At 48.4% G+C, this 22,548-nt stretch overlaps 1 protein-coding gene across 3 annotated transcripts in view; it reads left to right on the top strand.

The window, feature by feature from the left end:
• The window catches only part of PHF1 (PHD finger protein 1), a 607,606-nt gene that overhangs the window by 19,824 nt on the left and 565,234 nt on the right, over positions 1–22,548 (top strand). For 2 of the 3 annotated variants that reach the window (XM_069241858.1, XM_069241855.1), the window contains exon 2: positions 13,656–13,841. In XM_069241858.1, the coding sequence (XP_069097959.1) occupies positions 13,671–13,841 (171 nt within the window). In that variant the 5' untranslated portion in view covers positions 13,656–13,670. Of the gene's footprint in view, positions 1–9,976; positions 10,114–13,655; positions 13,842–22,548 lie in introns of those variants that run through there. The other variant, XM_069241857.1, reaches the window with a different exon arrangement.

Below are 22,548 nucleotides of genomic sequence, written 5' to 3'. Positions count from 1 at the left end.
CATATCCCCCACCCTACCTGCATGCTAGCACAGACTCCCACCCTCACCCCCTCCCCTATCACTCCAACTCCTCACTAATGTACTAATAACAGAAACCACCCATCCCAACACCAAGCCCTGCATGACACAACAAAGCATGGACACCCATCACTAAAGCATGCCCACTGCACATACCCAGAACACCACCCCAACCATCATCACACAAGCCCCCACACAGGAATGCTAGCACTGGGTTACACGCTCACCCACCCATTGCACACCATGACACACACAGATGCAATAATCATGCTTTTACACCCCTGCAGGACCACTACCCAACGTCACCAGACAGGAGGGTCCAGACATCTCATCCCCACCCACAGAAGAGGCCCGCAGTGATGACAGCAGCTCTGGCCAGCTGGATCCAGATGACCAGCCCGGACCATCGTGGGCCTCGGGACAGTCTGTTCCCCTCGCACAGGCACAGCCCAACACAGACCTTCCACCCTCTGGAAACACCAGCACAGCACCCACCCAGCTGGCCCATAACTCCGTACCCAGGACACGTCAATCAGCTGTGTGTCCACCACTACAGGGAACCCAGGATAACCCACCACCCCAACAGCAACAGGGACCTGGGGGCAGTGGTAGTGGGCACACAGTCCAGGGGACGGAGTCACAGGAACACAGGGGAACTGGGAGGGCTGCTGTGCGACAGGGGGCGGACAGGCCAAGGGAACCCACTCTCTTCACGAGGCCCTCTCCTCCATCATGGGAGCATACCACCACTCCCAGGAGACGATGGGTACGGTCCTGGCCAAGTTTCAGGAGACACAGCGCCTGCAAGAGGAACAGTATTTGGGCTTCAGGGAGGAACTCAGAGCCATCAGCTCCGCCCTGGGCACCATTGTAGGGGTGCTGAAGGACATACAGAACACCATGAGGGACACCGTGGCACTCCAAGGGGCCCCTGACACTAGCATGGATGATGAACTGCCCATCCCCTCCGCCGGCGCTAGTGGACAGGACGCCCCGCCACAGGACCACCACACCAGCACCCCACCCCCTGCAGACAGAGAACCACCCCACAAGCGGTCCCTGAGATCCAGGAACAGGACAGAGCACGATGGCAAGACCCCCGCCAGGAAATGAGACCACCCTGATTGTCATCCTACTGTCCCACTTTGTAACCCTGTCCATATTGGAACTGCCCCAGCTCCACTTCCTATGCCCATATGGGCAGTGCACCTGTGAGACTAATAGACTGGACTCTGCCATGGACATTCCTCCACCGTCACCCCTCACCATTTTACCACCCCCTCCAATAATTAGCACTTCAATAAACACCCTTGAAGCACAAAAATATCTGGAGTCAGTCTGTGATTTTGAAAATGTGTATTAGCTATGACAGTGACAAAATCCGTTCACAAATGTAATGTCAACATACCTATATCAGACATCACAAGTCCATGAAGAATGCAAGCAGATGACAAATACTGATCAAATACTGCTTGAAATTGACAGACAGGATAGAGGTAGAAGTGTGAAAGTACTTGTAGTAGGCAAGAAAGTGTTCTCACCTGTGTGTCACTGGAAATATTGCTGGATGACGGAGTCCCTGTTGTCAATGTCTTCTTCCTCTGCTTCCTCCTCATCACTGTCCACAGGCTCCACAGCTGCCACAACACCGTCATCTGGACCATCCTCCTGCAGAAAAGGCACCTGGCGTCGCAAAGCAAGATTGTGAAGCATACAGCAGGCGATGATGATCTGGCACACCTTCCTTGGTGAGTAGGATAGGGAACCACCTGTCATATGGAGGCACCTGAACCTAGCCTTCAGGAGGCCGAAGATGCGTTCGATCACCCTCCTAGTCCGCTCATGGGCCTCCATTGTAGCGTTCCTCTGCCCTGGTCCTGGGATTCCTCACTGGGGTCAGTAGCCATGACAGGTTGGGGTAACCAGAGTCCCCTAATAGCCACACCCTGTGCCTCTGGAGTTGACCCATCACATAAGGGATGCTGTTATTCCGCAGGATGTAGGCGTCATGCACTGAGCCAGGGAACATAGCATTTACCTGGGAGATGTACTGGTCTGCCAAACATACCATCGGTACATTCATGGAATGATAACTCTTCCGGTTCCTGTACACCTGTTCACTCCTGGGAGGGGACCAAAGCCACATGGGTCCCATCAATGGCACCTATGATGTTGGGGATATGTCCAAGGGCATAGAAGTCACATTTAACAATAGCCAAATCCTCTACCTGAGGGAAAACGATGTAGCTCCTCATGTGTTTCAGCAGGGCGGACAACACTCTGGACAACACATTGGAAAACATAGGCTGGGACATCCCTGATGCCATGGCCACTGTTGTTTGAAATGACCCACTTGCAAGGAAATGGAGCACTGATAGCACCTGCACTTGAGGGTAGGATGGCGGATAGCTGACATCAGGTCAGGCTCCAGCTGGGTACGCAGTTCCTGGATTGTGGCACGGTCAAACCTGTAGGTGATGATTAAATGTCGCTCCTCCATTGTCAACAGGTCCACCAGCGGTCGGTACACCGGAGGATTCCGTCATCTCCTCACATGTCCCAGCTGACGGTGCCTAGGAAGGACAACAGCGACCACAGAGTCAAGCAACTCAGAGGTATGTACCCACAGCTACACAGAACACGAAACATAATCCAAAAAGTTGTCTGTATGTGTGTTGAGTCCAGGCCTAGGTATGTGTGACGCAGTTGAAAATGAAGCCATGTGGGCCCCTGAAATGGCGGCTGCCTGACCTCTAAAATGGGACAATGGGATGTGAGGTAACTGCGCTGGCGTTGTACACCATTGCGGTAGGCGGTCGAAGACCGCTGCGCAATGCTGCATTGGTTGACATTGGACCCTATGGGTCCCAGGAGCCAATGATGAAGTGCGCCGGCGGTGATGATACCACCGCCGCGGATGTCACCGCCATTTTCTATCTGTTGAATCACTCGATACCTGATCTTCGACAGGAGAGGACCTACATTGCAAGTGCTGCTGTGACCTCGGTCTGGAAGAGACAATGGCTCGTGCGTCTGGGGAAAGGGCCCCTGCCTTCCCTGCACAGGAGTTGGAGACGCTCGTGGACGGGGTCCTCCCACAGTACACGCTACTCTACGGTCCTCCAGACCAACAGGTGAGTACACAGGGAGCAAGTTGTATGGGCTATGCCTGGGTGGAGAGGGCTGGTTGTAAGAAGGAAGGGGGCAGAGTTCTGCGAGCATGAAGGACTGTGAATGCATGTGCCACGTGGCAAGGGTAGGGATGTGGGCCACTCACTTCGACGGTGCAGTTGGTAATGACTTCTCTTCTTCCCCTGTACATTTCATGTAGGTCAGCGCCCACCAGAAGAAGGATATTTGGTGTGCCATCGCCAAGGACGCCCGGACCCTGGGGGTCCACCAGAGACGGAGCACCCACTGCAGTAAATGATGGGAGGACATTCGCCGCTGGAGCAAGAAGACGGCGGAGGCTCAGCTTGGGATGGCCTCCCAACGTGGGAGGGGTGCCCGTCGCACCATGACCCCCCCCCCGATGTTCCGGATCCTGGCGGTGTCCTACCCAGAGTTGGATGGGCGCTTGAGGGCATCACAGCAGACACAAGGGGGTGAGTACACTATCATTCAGCTGACTTTGCGCGCAGTGAAGGTGTCTGGGTTGGGGAGGAGGGCTGTGGGTTTCCCTAGGCAAGGGCGAGTTCCGTAGGCTATGCCCCTCCGCAATGCAGGCCATGTGGCACTCCACCCCACCTCTGTAGAGTGCCAAGTACAGGTATACATGCCCTTGTGTCATCTATGTGTGCTGATGTCCACCATAGCCATGTAGGCCATATCCCAAGAACTGCATCAGTAGAGCCCAACAGCGCGGCATAGTGCAGGGGGCTGCTGTGTCTGTATTGTCCGCCAACGGTAGCGGTAAGCCATGCACTCAACCTGTCTTTCTTCTGTCACCCCCCCCCCCCCTTTTTTGTGCTCTCCCTGTTCTTGTGTGCATCAGCATCATCAGGCGGAGGTACAGTGGCATCCGAGCACGAGGGAGCTGCATCCCACATGGCCATGGAGGGCCACACCACAGACTCTGAATACACCAGTGGGACGGAGGGCGAGGGGAGCTTCACGGCGGTCACAGGATCAGCAACCCGCGACACGGACTCGTCCTCCGATGGGAGCTCTCTTGTGGTGGCGGCAAAATCTGTGCCCCCCACTTCTACAGGTACAGCCGCCACCCCCCTACCAGCACCGCCCTCCCCGCAGCCCCTCAGCCTTCACCCCGTGCCCGCTCACCCAGGAGGGTGGGCATCACCTTCGCCCCAGGCACCTCAGCCCCTGCCTCTGTCACCTCTGCTGCCCTCAGTGAGGAGGCCATTGACCTCCTCAGGTCACTCACTGTTGGGCAGTCTACCATTGTGAATGCCATCCAGGGTGTAGAAAGGGAGTTGCAACACATTAATGCATTCCTGGAGGGCATTCATTGTGGTCAGGCTGCCCATCATCGAACCCTGCAGTCTCTGGCCTCAGCACTGATGGCAGCCATTGTCCCTGTGTCTAGCCTCCCCCCCTCCAACTTCCTCCACCCAGACCCAATCCCCTATAACCCCAGCCTATCCCAAGCACACCATCAGACCAGCCTGCACACATGTCAACACACAAGGGAAGCTCAGGCAAACATAAGCACCACACATCCCTCAGGCACTCATGCAAGCATCACCCACATACAGGCACAGCAACATCCACTGCCTCCACTGCGTCTCCCTCCTCCCTCCCAGTGTCGTCTACACTCTCACCTGCATGCACTACCACTACAGCCACTAGGTCCCGAACCAGCACACCCACCACCACACCCCGCTCACCTGCACTCACCACCCCCACTACCATTTACACGTCCCCTGTGTCCTCTCCCAGTGTGTCTGTGACGCCCCCTCCCAAAGTACACAAATGCAGGCACACACCCACCCAACAGCCATCCACCTCACGAGACCTTCCAGCGCAAGCACCTGCACTCAAATCAACTAAAGTTACACCTCCTACAACCACCTCCTCTTCCTCCACTCCCAGACGCCCTCCAGCTACCCGTCCCAGTGTTCGTAATAAACTTTTCCTGAGCAACCTTGACCTCTTCTCCCCCCCCCCCCCCCCCCCCCCCCCCAATTCATAGGTCCGTACTAGCACCTCAGCCAAAAAATCTCTGGTACCAGTGGTGCCTGTTAGAGGTATGTGGAGTGCACCGACCACCAGGGCAGCCAGTGTGACACGGAGCCACAGCACAGCCAGTCCCTCCCCTGTGAAGCACCAGAAGTTGGACAGTGCCCGGCAGGAGAGGGGGAAGACTCCAGCCGGCAAAGCCGCTCACAAGGGTCCCGGGGGGACTGTCCACTCAGCTGTGACTCCTCCCAAGGTGGGGAAGGGGCAGAAGACAGCGCCAAAGTCTGGGAAGAGCCGCACGGCGGAGAAGCCCGCCATCATCCCCACTGCCAGCCCCATCTTCACTGGCCAGGAGGGCAGTCCAATCGTCACTGGCCAGGAGGCCACCGCCAGAGTCAGTGCCCAGGAGGGCCCCGGCAGCCACAGCCCCGCTGGGCAATGAGGGACCGCCATGCCAAACACCGCTGCACAGGTCAGAGACAGCAAAGTCAAGCACCGCTGAACAGGGCAAGCACCGCTGGACAGGGCAAAGACCGCCATGGCAAGCACCGCTGAACAGGTCAGAGACAGCAAAGTCAAGCACCGCTGAACAGGGCAAAGACAGCAAACTCAAGCACCGCTGAACAGTACAAAGACCGCCATGGCAAGCACCGCTGCACAGGTCAGAGACAGCAAAGTCGAGCACCGCTGAACAGGGCAAAGACCGCCATGGCAAGCACTGCTGCACAGGTCAGAGACAGCTAAGTCAAGCACCGCTGAACAGGGCAAGCACCACTGAACAGGGCAAAGACCGCCATGGCAAGCACCGCTGAACAGGTCAGAGACAGCAAAGTCAAGCACCACTGAACAGGGCAAGCACTGCTGCACAGGGCAAATGCCGCCATGGCAAGCACTGCTGAACAGGTCAGAGACAGCAAAGTCGAGCACCGCTGAGCAGGGCAAAGACCGCCATGGCAAGCACCGCTGAACAGGTCAGAGACAGCAAAGTCAAGCACCGCTGAACTGGGCAAGCACTGCTGAACAGGGCAAGCACCGCCAACTCAAGCACCGCTAGCCCATGTGCGGCAGGGGCAGTGACGGAACTGGGACCATCACGGGGAGAGTGATGCACTCTGGGCACCAGTCCCCCTCCAGAACCAGTGGAGAACAGCATCCACTCCGTCTGTCCTTAACAGGATGAAGCACTCTGGGCACCAGTCCCCCTCCAGAACCAGTGGAGACTGTCATCCACTTGAGAGACTGTGGCTCTGCACTCCCCAGGATGGTACAGTGGGCAAACCACCCACTGTAGAGAGTTGAGAGACTGTGGCTTTGCACTCCCCAGGATGGTACAGTGGGCAACCCACCCACTGTAGAGAGGTGAGAGACTGTGGCTTTGCACTCCCCAGGATGGTACAGTGAGCAAACCACCCACTGTAGAGACTTGAAAGACTGTGGCTTTGCACTCCCCAGGATACATCAATAGGCATGGAGACCCCTCGTGGATCTGGCGTGGTGCTCTCATCCGGCTGAGGTGCCCCCCCTTCCCTTCCCCCTGAGGTGCCTGTTGTATTTCTATCTGATGCCCCTGCAGTGTTCTCTCCGTTTTGCTCAGGTATTGTGTGTGGGCCTCACCCATGCATTTTGGGCCCAGTGGTCCACGGACATTGAATGGTGCATACCTGCACTACTAATCGTGAAGTATATTTTGTTGAATTTTAAATTATATCTGTATATATTTTCTTACTGTATTTTGATACATTACAATGGTTGCACTTATTTCCTTTTGTCTTTGCATTCTTCCGGGGGGTATTGGGGTTGTTACTGTACTGTTTGGATATGCATTGGTGTGTATGTTGTAGTGGGTGGGGGTGGGAATTGTTGCGTGTGTGTGTCCCTGACTTTTGCCTCCCCCCTCCCCTATGTCGTAGGTGAAGTACTCACCATTGTCTTCAGCGCTGGCATTGATGATGATCGTACAGGAGCAGGAAGACTATCGCAGGGAGTATTTGGAGTTCCGGCTCCATGGTGTCCTCCTTTCTCGTGGAGTGTGTAGAGGTGAACGTTTCCCCATTGAAATGGCTGTTTCCGCCGTGTTTTTATCCACGGTGAATCCGCCCTGGAAACGGTGGCGGATTGATAGGTTGTGATACTGTGGGCGGTACTTTGTCTCCCGCCTGTCTGTTGGCGGTGACCGCCGCACTGTTTGTCTGTACCGCCGTGGCGGTCTGAGTGTTAAAGTGGCTGTTTTTGTTGGCGGTTTCCGCCACGGTCATAATTCCCTTTTTTTTTTCGTCGGCCTGTTTGCTGTCTTACCGGCGCTTTAACACCGTCCGCCAGGGTTGTAATGACCCCCACAGTCTTTTAGTCAAATCTCCTTGAATGTCAAGTTCCTGTAAAAGATCGATAATCATATTCAAGTCTCTTTCGATCTCTCTGAATCTTAAAACTGGTTTGTATAATAAATGTCCTGAATTGGTAGTGGACTTTTAAAGGTCTGTTTTAATTCTGTATACATAGCAATGCACTGTAGGGCATAAGCCATAGCCCTTTTCCAGACTGACATCATAGCATTCAATGTCTTGTTTGACAGACTCACCACTGCTATATCTGTGGGGGATCAGTCCTTGGTATGAACGTGACATTCATACATCCTTACTTTCTGCAGGTCCAGGATCTTGTTTGCACACCACTCCTTTCGTTTGAGCCTACTACCTCCCCCTCTCCTCCCCTTTTTTCTTATGTTTGGTGGTAGGCACTTGTCCCAATTGCTGATTATTCTCTTAATTTCTTTAAAAAAAAAAAAAAAAGTAGAACTTACCTTTGTTGGGTCCAAAGTTACTTCACCTGGATCTGTCGTTCCTTCCCTTCACTACTAGCAGGTATGCTAGAAATGCAAACAACTCACCAATTCTGAACCTTTAGCAGCATTGAATGTAACTTAGGTGTTCTGTTTTTTTACATTGCTTTTAAAACTTTTTTTATTAGCATTGATTAGCACAAAACACACAAAACAGCAGTATTGAATGCACATTGACCCACCTGTGGTCAGTTGGTGCTACTACGAAACATGACATTGATTCCCTCTGCCCAGCTACCTCACCCTCAAAACCTGTCAGATGACATCAGTACAGAATACAGCTTAACACACTCAGAATTCCTAATCAGTTTACTTCAAACCAAAATCACTGTTCAGACTATGGGTTCCCCTGGACTTCACGAGGGGAGGATGCTACCCTGATGACTCGGGTCAGCAGTCTAGCCACCATATCCTGACTATCCGGGTTGTATGCCCAGGAACCTCTTAATAGAGGGTGTTGCCCTTCAACCACAGTCCTCTATATTCCGCCAAGAGTTCCAGATTCATTTAAAATATCTGGGGACAGCCCCTGAATCTATAAGCCAGTTCCTCCACTCTCATACACTAATTGAGATTTGATTCCCACTCCTGCAGCATTAGTGGGACTGGGCTCTCCATCTCCTGGCTAAGCCTCTCCTCACCACGAATAGGGGCCACATTGCAGAAGAGCAGGGCATATCTGTCCAAGGTCTTCTCCCCCATATACCCAACGCCACCAGCTGGGGCGTTATCTGAATACTGATCTCTATCCCTTCAGACAGTCGTGACTTCCCCTGCTTCCAATACGGCTCTAGAAGCAGGCATTCCCACTGTGTATGGAGCAGTGTACGTCTAGCCACACCGTTTGAGGCAAAAGTCTGAGTCACTTCTTCACAATCTATATAGGTATTCTTTTGTAAAGTACACCCTTTGGTAGAGTTCCCGTTGGACTAAACAGAGCTTTGCCGTTATTGCCACCCCTCAAGGTATCGAGAGGCCTTACCTGAGGCATTGTCCTGTAAGATTCCCAGGTCCCTTTCCCATTGGTAAGTAAGAGGGGTCAAACCAGGGAGACTGAGCCAATAACGTGGTATATACTAATGAGATGGCATGAGCGTGCAAGGGAGACAATATGTCCCTGTCTTCCACTATGGAGTTCTCTGGCAGGTCTTTCAGTAGGGGACCATAGCCCTTAAAGATGTGTTGCATCTGTACATCTTGTGTGTTCTTGATTAAATGATCATATGGTAACATCTAATAAATTATAAATAGCTACGAAGGAATGTGCCCAGGATACTGAGTTGAGGAATACTAATGATTTCTGCAACTCTGAATTTTGGGTAACCCATACTGTTATGTAATGCATAGGGCATTTGGCATTTTGTAAAATGGGTTCTTGATTGCACCCTGGCTCAGAGTTGAAACACAGAAATGGCGTGAAATTCGATTTATAACTATTGTTATACTATTCTGTATTTTCCCCACTTCTCCTGATAACAATGGTACTCCACTTGTGTGGCTGGGCCTAGTGCCTGCAATTGGAAAGGTCCAAAATCACAATGTGAAAACATTACATTTTTGCCATCAAAATCAACTGATTTTTGGCAATGTGGGTAGCAGTGGCATTTGGGCCCAAGATCGGTTATCAACCAGCGAAACCTACTAAACCCAGACATTTCTAAAAGCTAGGGACGCAGGGAAGTCCAGACTGGTGTGACATGCATGAATCCCATTGCAGTTTCGTCCCCAGAATGCCCTGCAGTCCTCAAACTAGCTAAAATCAATAATTCTTCTCATAAACCTGTGAGGGAATGTCCTGAAATCTCTGGAAATATTTATTGTGCGCCCCATGACTGACCAGATTTATCTGTAGGCTTCATGCAAACTGTCTAACCTAAATACAATGTCTTAATACTCAGATATATCCTGAATCACCATGTACTTGAAATGATCTTAAAACTATGCACATTCTCTTTCAGTGCAGGATGAGTACTGCGGCACAGATACACTCATTCTGTTGGAAGAGATCTTTTGCATAAACTACGACATTGGCGAAGTTCTACAAGGTGTGCTTTTCCACCCACTGGTGGCACGGGTGAACTTAATTCAATGCACCAACAATGATCTTGAAAGACAAGGTAATTTAGCCATGAAATAGAGTTTTTGCTTTTGGGTTACTAACAATCCCTGTTAAGGGATCAGGGGTACTGTAGTAACCGTAACAAACCTATTTAGTTCATAATCTCACACACACACACACGCGCACCTCCCCCAACCCCACCAAGAAGGCATGTTATAAATAACGAGAATAAAATGAATGTTTCTAACATGGTTAAAATGGTATCTAGAACCAAATATCTACTTCTGTGCACATCACTAAGAGAGCAGGGAAGGCAGAGCAAATTGCAGTGTAGAGCTTCTTAGGGAGAAGAGGTAAAATAGAAATTCAGAGAATTTCTTAAACAAAGGTAAACTGCATGGTTTACTGGGACCTAACACAATCAGCATATATCCTGCAAGGGGGGCCTATCCTTAATAGTTTTCCATGGAATGCTTCTGCCAGAGTCCTTGACTCTTCCCCTTCAAGTCATGACTGTCCTTCACTAAGACATCAGCTAAGGTACGTTAAAAAGTATTGTTAAAACATAGGCTCAACTAAGATTCATGGTGTGAAGTTATCAAGTTCTCTTTAATTAGCTGCCCATACTGTATATTGAACAGATTAATGCTTTTCGAAAATGGAGAAAGAAAGATTGACAGAGTAGTGAAAGCAGGAGAGACTTCAATGTTTTTGCTACTGTAGTGGCAAGAGAACGATCCCCAAAGATAACTGTTCTGGTTCTACTGATAGACTGAAGAAACAAATGTGTAGACCTTAGGGATCTAGAAATTTTATTTTGTAAATTGTATGGATCTCTAAATTTGGAGGTCAAAAAGTGAGGGAGACCCTGGTGAACAAATTTGTGGATGATAGTAATTGCACTGGAAATTACCCTGTTGCATATACAAAGCTGATATGAATGCCTATATGGAATAAGGACCAGAACTTGAAGGGCAATTAATAAGTTGACAACTGCATTTTGTATTAGGTGCATTACGATTTATTTATGAGCAGCAAGGTAGATGGTGTTGCCTGGGCCCAATAGTGATTGTATCAGCACATTGATTACTGGGTCATGAAAAATGTTTTTCTTAAAAGGGAAGATAGATTGCAGCACCTTCAGTTGTGAAAAACATGAGCTGACCATCTGGCTACCTTAATATCCAAGGCTAGATTAGAATCTAAGTAAATGCACAAATTGCAATTCATTGCTTCTGGAGTGGGTGAAGGGCCCATTATAGTGGACCGTTGTAGGCCTTCTGAGCTACTTGATCCAGTTTGATGATATTGAGGGTGGAGTTTCAGCATCATTACATTTTTAGACATCCACCAACATTTCAGTAATAGACTCTGTGCCAGAGGCAGAAAAATGTGTGGTGAGGGACAATCCAAAGATCATTTGGATGTCATCAGCATCCATCTATAATCTAGCCCTAGTGAGATTGTGAAGATGGACCAGAGGAGGCATGTAGATGTTAAATAAGGGAGTATTGATCCCTGGGGACAGCAAGTATTGATACCTGGGGACACCAGAGTTTCAGAACCTAGGATTTTGATCTGATTAAAGGTAGTGTGACTGATAGGAGATGGTCTGTCAAGAAAGAGATTGACTAGTTGAGCTCAGTATCTTTGATGCCTGAATGCTGGCATTGAGAATTTGTTGGTAAGACTGCTGTGATTGAATGTGTAGAAGGCAGCAGATAAGACCAAAACTACTGCAGCCTCAACACCACAGCTGTCCACAAGCTTCTATTGGTCATAAAGTATTAATAGGTCTACCAGCTAGCTACTTGTGCCTAGACGAATACCAACCTGAAATGAATTGAGTAGATTTAATGACGCTCATAATAAATGTGATAATTGCCACACTTCCTTGGTTGTAGTTTGGTGGCTGATATGTGGTAGTTTGAGCTTTTTTGTGCTACATGGTGAGGGATTGGTGCTTTTGCTATCCACTGCTTCCTGTTAGGTGTTTGATGAATGTTGGGGTCTTTCTTGTGCCATACATCATCATTGCCAGACTACATTGTTCTCTGTTAATGTAGGAATATTGTTTGATCCGGTATTTGTATTTATTATATTTGTCAGTGTCCTTTAAATGCCACATGTTACTTGATCAGTGTTAGATCCTGTTTCATTCCATCTGTGGTCATTTTCACCCTCTCTTTGGTTATGTGAGATATCCAATGGCGTTTGGAGTATATCCTGCACAGTAAGTGATAGTTTTTTTCTGTGCATTTAGGTTTCCGGACATTAGATTTTTGCATAGACCACAGTCTTCATTTAGAGACTTGTGATCAGATTAATTGAGTCATGGTAGCAGCTTTGGATGGTCTCTTTCTGAGTGGTAACAGTACAGTGCCAGAGTTACAACTGATGCATCTCCTGTCCTGTTTTTTTGTTGCCTATTGGTATGTTTCTCCTTAGGAACTATGCAGTGAGAGTTGTGGGGGCACTTAAGGCCTGATTTATAGGTTGGTGGCCGAGTTACTCCATCATAAATGTGACAGCTGACTTGTCCGCCATATTATGATCTCCATAGGCTACTGTGGGATCGTAATACGGTGGACGGGATATCCGTCCTGCTTTTTAGAGTAACCCCCTCTACCAAACTCTAAATCAATCCCTTAGTTTAAGATCCTTTCCCTGGTGCATGATATCCTGTGCCTTGTGGAAACCGTTTGCTGGCATCTGATGCTTTACACACCATCCTGGGTGTTATCAATGCAGTGACAGCCCTATTTATGCTTGATGTCTTGATTTTCCCCGTGTGGTCTGTCCGTATGCAATCCTTCCGGTGTTGGATGGTCAGCCGCTCTCTTGTCCAGGTTGTAGTAGGTTTCTTAGTATGATTCTGTATTTGAAAGTTATAGGCAGGGTCTGGAAGACCATATTCTGCCTGCTCTGTGCATATTTCTATTGGATAACTAGGAGAACCCTTCTCATGACTTTGCTTCAGTGCAGTTTGGATGCTAGGAGTTGCTCCTTTTTTTAACCATGCCCATGTCACACCCATCAGGTTGGTTGGTTTGTGGGCTTGCCTTTTAAAATTTGCTTGATTTCATTAGTGAAAAAGCATGCACACGTCATGCCTTTTCCAGTGTTTAGTCCTCGAGCGCACCGATCAACTAATGTAAACATATGAGACTCGAAGTTTTCCGGATGGTTTCTGGACTACTTTTTATTTCGTAGGCAGCGCGATCTTGCTGGGCAGTAATCGAGCGCTTTGCATGACATCGACCCTGTCACATGGATAATTGCACTTTTGGCGGTCACATGGATAATTACACTTTTGCAGAAACATTTCACTGCCAGCAAACCTATGTTTCCTTTTGTGTGTCTGCTTCGTGCTCATGGCGGCCGTAGGCTTACTTATGTGAAACTGTTTTACTTTTAAGTTTATGTGGCAAGAAAAGTCAGGTTAGGAGTTTAAAACGCCATTAACTCAAACTGAAGCAAATGGGAGGCCTATTGCATTGCAAATCCTTTTTTTTTTGGTGCTGCTGTAAAAGTTCATGATACTCTTCTTATTGCTTTTCTCACTCACCCCTTCACTGACTGCTTCTTGCTGTTCTCTAGGATGGTTAGAATGTGATGGAGGACACCTCATCACCCCCCTTGTGCCGCAGCTCACACACCAGCCCCAAGGCATCCTGCAGCCAGGTGAAGCGGCCCCGCTTTCAGACCCTGACACGCTTCTGGGAGGGGCAAGATGTGCTGGCCCGTTGGACAGATGGTCTGCTATACCTTGGTATCATCAAAAAGGTGAGTCGCCCAGCCATGGAGAGAAGAATTAAAGTAAAGTTACGCACTGTAAAATATGTAGCCCTTTATTCTTACAGTTGTGAATTAATACAGATGCAAGAGTACGTGGTCTTGAACAGCAGATTTGACGTCGCTTTCTTTTAGAAGAGAGAGCTGGTACCAGGCCATCTTTTTTTTATTTTTGTCAATGAGGGAGATGTTGGTGTCTAGGGCGAAGCCAAGTTACTAAGCATTCAGTGGTTGAGGAAGGCAAGTGGACTGTTGCCACAGTGAGAGCTGATCAAAGTTCATGTAACTGAGCCATGTTTGTCCTGTATCTTGTTTGTTGTTCTTGGCCAGTAACAGGCGTTCTGCCTTAATCTTTTTCATCTTCAGGTAGGCAGGGGAATCCAGATCTGATCGATGTGCAAGTGGTTAAGGCATTGAATGTTTGAAGCAGAAGAGACTCCTAAGTAGAGTTGTGCCATGAGCATATTGCTGAATCTTAATACTGTTATTTATTGAGTAGAGCGCCAAGCAGCTCGATACAAAGGGTAAAGATGGCAGGAGACAATGAAGAACCCTCAGGGACTCCACACGTGATAGGGATCTTTTGTGACCTCGAGGTGGCCATTTGAACAAAGTGGTGTTGGTTACAAAGTAGAAATAGTGGAGGACATTGCGAGTCAATCCCATTTGAGACTCAAGAGTGCATATGAGATTATGATTGACAGTTGTGCCCAAAAAAGCTGAGAGGTTCAAAAGTAGCAGGAGTCACCTGCATCTGTAGTCAAGAGAGCATTGTTTATGAAGTGTAAGGTGGCGGTCTCTGTGCTGCAGTAACATTTTAAGCCAGAGTGGTGATTGTGCAGGAGATGTTGATCATTGATGTGGTCTTGGAGTTGAACATAGACTGCTTTTTCAGTGGTTTTCCCTTGAAAGATAGGGAGTGATGGGCTAGTAGTGGGAGAGGTCATCAGGGTCTAGTGTAGGTTTCTTTAGGAGTGGGAGGATCTGGCCTCTCTTGAGAAGTTTTCGGAAGATGCCTTTAGTGAGGGAGGCATAGACAGTGGTAGGTAGGGGAAGAGAGAATCCCCAGAGAGAGCTTTGTTGAAAGAGAGTAGTAAGACAGCATCGTCATAAGTAATGGCTTAGAGCGAGTTGCATGTATCAGCAGGATCTTGGAGAGATTTGTCTTTGCAGGCTAACCATTGTGGGATTCTACAGAAGGGGCAGGTGTATGGGATGAAGCAGGTTTGGTATTGTTGTGGTGTTGGATCTACTGTAGTTTTTCAGGGAAGAAAAGGTTCAGGTCATTGCATTTTTCTATGGAGTGAGGACTAGGCGGGTCCGGCAGGGGTATGATACAGTGCTTGTTTGTCCTGAGCAGCACTCTGCTTCTGTTTGTGGCTCCATTGATGGTCCAGTCTGTACGTGGATATTATTCTTTATCGTATGTGAAAAGCTTGAGAAGTCTTGTTTTCTTGTCTTCTGTTTTAGTTTTTGATTTCAAGTCTGGTGACAGCAAGACTTCATGTGTTGTTCTGGCTATTGAAGATGTTTTTTTTTTTTTTTTTTACTATGCCAGATGGGATGGAGTACAGCATCTGAAGCAGGTATACTTATTTAGTTGTTTAAATACATCTCAGATAGTTTATGTAAAGTATGACCTCTTAGTCCTGCCCCAACTTAATAGGAGAGCAACCAAACATCCTCCCACCAGTGTGCACAGTGCTAAAGGTTCCACTACTGTACCTAAAACTGCTTGAACTCTTACTCCAATGGTCCAAGACATGATTTGCTACCTCTTTACATTTGCAACAGTCAGGACTAGCCTACACCTCAGTACAGCTACATTTAGCTGCCATTGCCACCTGTATGCAGAACAGGGAACTCTCCTTACTATTCAAGATCAAGATCATTATAGTCTTCATGGAAGGCGTTAAATGTGTCATCCTATTTAAGGTGCTACCTGCCCCAATTTTGGACCTCCATGTTTTCTTCATCAGACTTCAGGGCCCGCTTTTCGAACCACTGCACTCTTGACTTTACAGTTTCTCTCCTGGAAGATGGCCTTTCTAGTGACCAATTATGTCACTAATTGGGCATATTAATGAACTACAGGCTTTTAAATTACAAGAGCTTTTCATCCAGGTTCCACAATGACATGGTTGTCTTTAAAACACACCCAAAATTATTACCTAAGGTTGTTGTCCCTTTTCACCTTTAACAAACAATTAAATGTTCACGGAAGGTAGTGTTTGCTACAGATATCTTCAACCTGCACAATTCTCTATCATTTCTCTAGGTTAAATGCATTGTCACTGTACTATCCTACTCTCTACTCCATTCCTACTCTCACCTGCTGTGCGGAAAACAATCTTAAAAAAATGAAGTCAGTACCCTTGTGCATTCACCATAAGAGGAGGAGCCTCCAGTACCTTGTGACTCGAAAGACTTCTGCAAAGAAAAACAAGTTGCATCAATCCGAGCCCAACACTGGCAGGAGTATGGAGAGCATATGAATCTACAGCACTACGTGCAATTAACAGATACCTACAGAGTAACACAATTGTTCTGAAATACTAGGAATCATTAAACCAACATAGAAATCCAGTTGCTTGGAAAGGGGATGCTCTTACTTTATTATTAGTACAAAATAGCTCTCCTTATTCTCTTCTAATAAGCAAAACATAATCTGTTTAATTCGGGTTGGCCAGTAATATAATTGTATGTCCAGGACAACCCACCCCCGCTTGAGAAAATAATCTATGCAGCTTTTTTCATGCCATTCCAGATGGTATAGAAGCCTATATCAATTTTGAGGACTCATTCTGAATTTTTTAAAGCAATTTTAGATCCATATGTAGAGGGCAAGCTTGAGAAAGAAAATTGCCTTTCTGCAAAATTAACATCTTAGCTGTGTGTATCTGGCCAGTATTCATAATTAGCAGTGGTCATCCCATTGAAAGATTTTTAGCCCAAGATATCTCACACTTGACCAGTTAAGATCACTGGAGAATATAATCTTCGTTTGTGTTTGTACACATATAGGTTCATGTATTCCAACCCCTCTCCTCCCAGAGAGTGCACCAAGCTCCTCAAAAACTGGAGCAAAGACTGGTAGCGTAATCTTGACTTCTCTTCCAGGGGATCCTCATCAATAGTCATAAACATTGAATATTCCCGCCCTTGTGCGGGGACCCCGGAGCATATATATATAAAATACATACATATTATCATGTGTAAAACAGCAATGGAGGCTATAATCATAAATAGGCTAAAATGCTTTATTTCTATGCAAGTTCTTTTTTTTTTTTTTATATTATAAAATCACAATAGATCATAAATATCTACCTAAGCCCCAAAAACTGGACTTAGGGAAGTAAACAGCAGTAAATATCAGAGAAAAATAGAAAAAAAACCACATTGAAAAACAATGAAGCATTCTTAGCCAATAGGCTGCATGCAGGTTAACACAGGAGAACCATAAAAACTTTGGCACCGTGCCTTTAAGACCCTGAGCACCTCCAGTATCCCACCATGCCTCAGGGGTGAAGGGAAGGTGACAGTTGGTTCACAGTTAGGTCAGTTCTTTTTTCCGGCTTCTTCTGAGAGGATCCTGGAGCATTGAGCTCTCAGTTTTTCTGAGTTTTTTCTTCAGAAAAATTCCTAAAAATAGTGTTTTTCCTGTTTACTCGACAAATAACATCTTTTGTCTGAGTTTGGCAGTCTTTTCTGACAGAAAATGCCATCTCTTTTTGTAAAATGTCCTTCTTGTGGGAAGCAGAAAGCCCAGTCAGACCCACACTCTCTGTGTATTGTCTGCCTGCCACAGAGTCACTGTCCTGACACCTGCAAGTATTGTAAGAAGATGTCGAGGAGGACTCTCAAAGACAGAGAGAAAATCAGGCTACATTGGCTTCAGGAGAGGAAAAAGTCAACATCCTCTTCACTTCCCAGACCTACAACAGAAGGAATGGCCAGATCGACGTCGTCAGGTAGGATTGTGCCTGTTTGTTCTCCATCGACGTCATCAGCGCCACCGTCTCACCGGCATAGATCGCCGTCGACGGTGACCAGACCGACGTCGAGGGACAAAGCGTCGAAGCATGGACAGCACAGGGGTACATCTCCGTCGACGGCAGGCCGCCGTTCGGCATCGAGCCATCTCCGGCGCTCCCGTTCGCCGTCGAGAACATCTCGCCCCTTGGCGTCGAAGGACACGACGCCAAAAACACCACGACGGCATGAACATCCGCCGTCGACCACTCGCCACTCAACGTCGAGACACACGACGGCGAGTAGGTCCAGGTCCCGCGATCGGCGATCGGCGTCAAGACATTCAACGTCAAGGCCTTCGACGTCAAGACCTTCGACGTCGAGAACAGCCGAGCCATCGCAACTTTCGACGTCGAGGATGCAATCGACGTCGACACAACCTTCAGCTGTGTCACAGGCAGTAGAGCCAGCGGAAAAAGCTCCCTCACCGGTGGTCTCTATACGGAGTGCATCATCCCATTCTAGAGCGGGCTCATCGGGGCATGTTTCTCCCATCACTCTATCACCTAGATGGTTAGAGAGCCTCAATAGACCGGCAGCATCCCCGGATTCCCAATACTCTAGGATGTATTCTCTTACTGCCTCATTGCCTAGAACGCCATCGCCTACAGCTAGAGCAGGACGGGCTCGTTCTGCTTCTCGTCAGCCGACCACAAGACCTGCACACTCTGCTACAGCTTCTTGTAGCAGGTCTCGTTCCCGAAGGAGAACCAGGTCGCGAACACCACACAGAAGATCACCTTCTTGGTCTTCTTCAGGATCGTCTGTTGGGCGCTACTCCCCCACACTGACAGATTCTCCACCTGCTAGGATCTCACCGGTGGATGATATCACCACTTTTAATGAGGTTCTTTTAAGGGGAGCGCAGAAACTAAATATTGAGGTACCGGAGCCGGCCACCTCATCCTCAGTTATCTTTGAGACCCTACAACACAGATCGGTCTCGAGAAAACTGCTGCCACTAGTACCGGGTTTGCTGCAACCTACTATGGACACCTTTCTGACTCCAGCCACTCTCAAGTCTGCCCCGGCTAGGATTCAAAAGAAGTACAAAGCTCCGGAGCAAGATCCTTTATTCCTGCGGAAGGATCCGCCACCGGACTCTGTTATTTTAGCCGCAGCCAGAAAAACACACTCTGTGGCATCATCTTCCACAGTCCCCCCGGATAAGGAGAGCAGACACCTAGACTCCTTGGGGAGAAAGATGTGCGGTACGGCGGCATCTGCTATGAAGGTCTCCAGCGCCTCAGCACTTCTGGGCAGATATGACCGCTCTCTGTGGGACTCACTCCACAGATTTACAGAAAAGTTGCCCAGGGAAGATAGACAGGACTTCCAAGAAATCTTGCAGGAAGGGGGCCTAGTATCTACCAGGTCATCAGCGCGGCGGCGGACGGGGCGGATTTGGCTGCGCATGGGTATGCGCACGGAATCTGCGCTAGGAGGTCTTCCTGGCTACGGCTCACGGGTCTGAAACAGGAAGCACAGCAACGCATTTTAAACCTTCCATTCAGCGGGAATTCGTTGTTCGGTACCCACGCGGATGAAGAGATGGCCCGAATGAAAACGGAGGTGGACACTATGAGGGCAGTGGGTCTGGAACGTAAGAAAGACTTCAGGCGGAGGTACAGGCCGTACGACAGACGACCATTCCAGCAGAGGGTTCAAACCCCTCACTGGTCTCAGAGGCCACAACAACGACAGGGACGTCCCCTGTTTCAGGCACGTAGACCCACAAGAGACCGAGGGGCAGGTAGACCTCAACAGTCTACAGCAAAGACACCAACAAAGCAATGAAGCATTGCTTCCCTCAACACTGTGCACCACTCCGGTGGGGGGAAGTATTACGCATCATCTTCACGAGTGGCACTCCATCACAAGAGACAAATGGGTGCTCAATATTGTCGAACATGGCTATTCTCTCCTTTTCAAAAAACCTCCGCCACACTTGCCGCCAGCAAGATGTTTTCCTTCTCATCTCAGCCTGCTACGCAAGGAAGTTCTTGCACTCCTACAAAAGAAAGCGGTAGAAAAGGTTCCTCCGGCACAAAAAGGAAAAGGGTTGTACTCCCGTTACTTTCTGGTGGCGAAAAAAGGTCAACAGGGCATCTTCAGGCCAATTCTGGACCTACGGCTCCTGAACAAATACATAAGAAAACAGAAGTTCAGGATGCTAGCCCTTCACCAGATTGTTCCGCAACTGCATCAGGGAGACTGGATGTGCTCCATCGACCTACAGGATGCATATTTTCACATCCCAATAGCATCCAAACATCGGAAATTCTTACGTTTCCAGATAGCGTCACAGCACTACCAATTCAGAGTCCTACCATTCGGCCTGAAGTCTGCACCCCGGGTCTTTTCAAAATGTGTAGCAGTGGTAGCGGCACATCTTCGAAGGCAAAAAATATTCGTCTACCCCTACCTGGACGACTGGCTACTGAAGGCTTCCTCTCCGGATCAGGCGAGAAAACATCGAGACATTGTACTAAGAACTTTCGAGTCTCTAGGTCTTCAAATCAACCACAACAAGTCAACCTTGATTCCAACACAAAACCTCCACTACCTGGGAGCTATACTAAACACAGAGCTCCAAAGAGTGTATCCTTCGGAGGAACGACTTTTATCAATCCACAGGAAGTGTCAACAACTATTAACAGCCGATGCACCTACTGCTCGTCAGGTGACATCGCTTCTGGGCTCCATGGCTTCATGCATCTTCATAGTCCCGAATGCCAGGCTACACATGAGGCCCCTTCAGGAGGCATTAGAGAACAACTGGAGCCAAAAGACTGGTCGCTGGGAGGACAGAGTACGACTACCAACAGCGGCTTTTCAATCACTACAATGGTGGATGCACAGACCTCACCTGTCGATAGGTTCTCCGTTTCACCAGACAATTCCAGCCGACACTCTGGTAACGGATGCGTCTCTTCAGGGTTGGGGTGCTCATCTGGGTTCCTTCCAAGCTCAGGGTCTGTGGTCCGACAAGGAAAAGATCTATCACATAAATCTACTGGAGCTCAGAGCGGTCCATCTGGCTCTCAAATCTTTCTCTCCATTGGTTCAGGGGAAATCTCTCCTAATTCAGACAGACAATACAACCACAATGTATTACCTGAACAAACAGGGGGGAACAAGATCACTACCTCTGTCTCGAGAGTCCCAAACGATATGGCATCGGCTCCTGGCCAGGGGAATGTCTATCACAGCGGTACACCTGCCAGGTCAGCAAAACGTAGAGGCAGATTTCCTGAGCAGACATCTAGAAGACGCGCACGACTGGGTCCTACACGACGAAGTCGTCGAGGACATCTTCGGTCAATGGGGTCGACCCCAGTTGGATCTCTTTGCAGACGAAGCAAACAAGAAATGCCCAGACTTCGCATCCAGGTTCTGCCGTCCGGGATCTCAAGGGAATGCCCTGTTGATCAACTGGTCAGGGATATTTCTCTACGCCTTTCCACCGATTCCCCTCATACCGGCAGTAATCAACAAACTTTACAACTCCAGAACCAGAATGATTCTGATAGCACCACAATGGCCCCGCCAATTCTGGTACACGGATCTACTCAACTTATCGGAAAAACCTCACAGGAGGTTGCCGTGCAGACCGGATCTCCTGAGCAGAATGGAAGGCAGAATCGTACATCCCAACCTTCCCTCTCAGAGCTTGACAGCATGGCTCCTGAATTCCTACAGTATGGGCACCTAGGGCTGTCACAGGAGTGCATGAACATCTTGAAAGAGTCAAAACGACCTTCCACGAGGCGTTCTTACGCTTTTAAGTGGAAGAGATTTTACATCTGGTGCTCTCAACAAGGTATAAATCCCATACGAGCTCAGGAGGATGTCATACTGTCCTATTTGCTTCATCTGGCGAAGTCTGGTCTGCAGGTATCTTCTATTAAGGTTCATTTGTCTGCAATTACAGCGTATCGTAAGTCGCCTTCTCAGGAATCCTTCTTTACGATACCTGTAGTCAAGGATTTTTTAGAAGGCTTGAAAAAGGTTTTTCCTCCCATTCGGAGACCTTCTCCTCCATGGGAACTGAATGTAGTCCTGTCAAAACTTATGGGCCCTCCCTTTGAACCTATCCACAAGGCCTCTTTACAGCACCTTACGTGGAAGACGGCTTTTTTGGTGGCCATTACTTCAGCGAGGAGGGTCAGCGAAATTCAGGCTCTGTCTTGCAGAGAACCGTACACGGTTTTTCACGATAATAGAGTGGTTCTGCGAACTCACCCATCTTTCCTTCCGAAGGTGGTGTCAGAATTCCATATCAATCAGACTATATCTTTACCGACTTTCTTTCCCAATCCGGAGACTCCGGCTGAGAAAGCATTGCATTCTTTAGACTTAAAAAGAGTGCTGAAATTCTATTTGGACAAAACAAAACCGATTAGACATTCTAACCATTTGTTTCTGAATTATGGTCATTTAAGAACAGGAGAGGCAGCGTCTAAACGAACGATATCAAGATGGATTGTGTCTTGTATTGTTAACACTTACCAACTGGCTAATAAGCAATTACTGGCTAGGCCAAAAGCGCATTCCACAAGGGGAAAAGCGGCTACTGCTGCCCTCCTTAACAATGTACCAATTTCCGAGATTTGTAAGGCTGCTACATGGAAGTCTGTGCATACCTTTACTAAGCATTACTGTT

Source organism: Pleurodeles waltl, chromosome 6 (genome assembly GCF_031143425.1).
Source record: "Pleurodeles waltl isolate 20211129_DDA chromosome 6, aPleWal1.hap1.20221129, whole genome shotgun sequence".
Taxonomy (NCBI): Eukaryota; Metazoa; Chordata; class Amphibia; order Caudata; family Salamandridae; genus Pleurodeles; species Pleurodeles waltl.
This window is presented reverse-complemented; position numbering and strand designations above follow the sequence as displayed.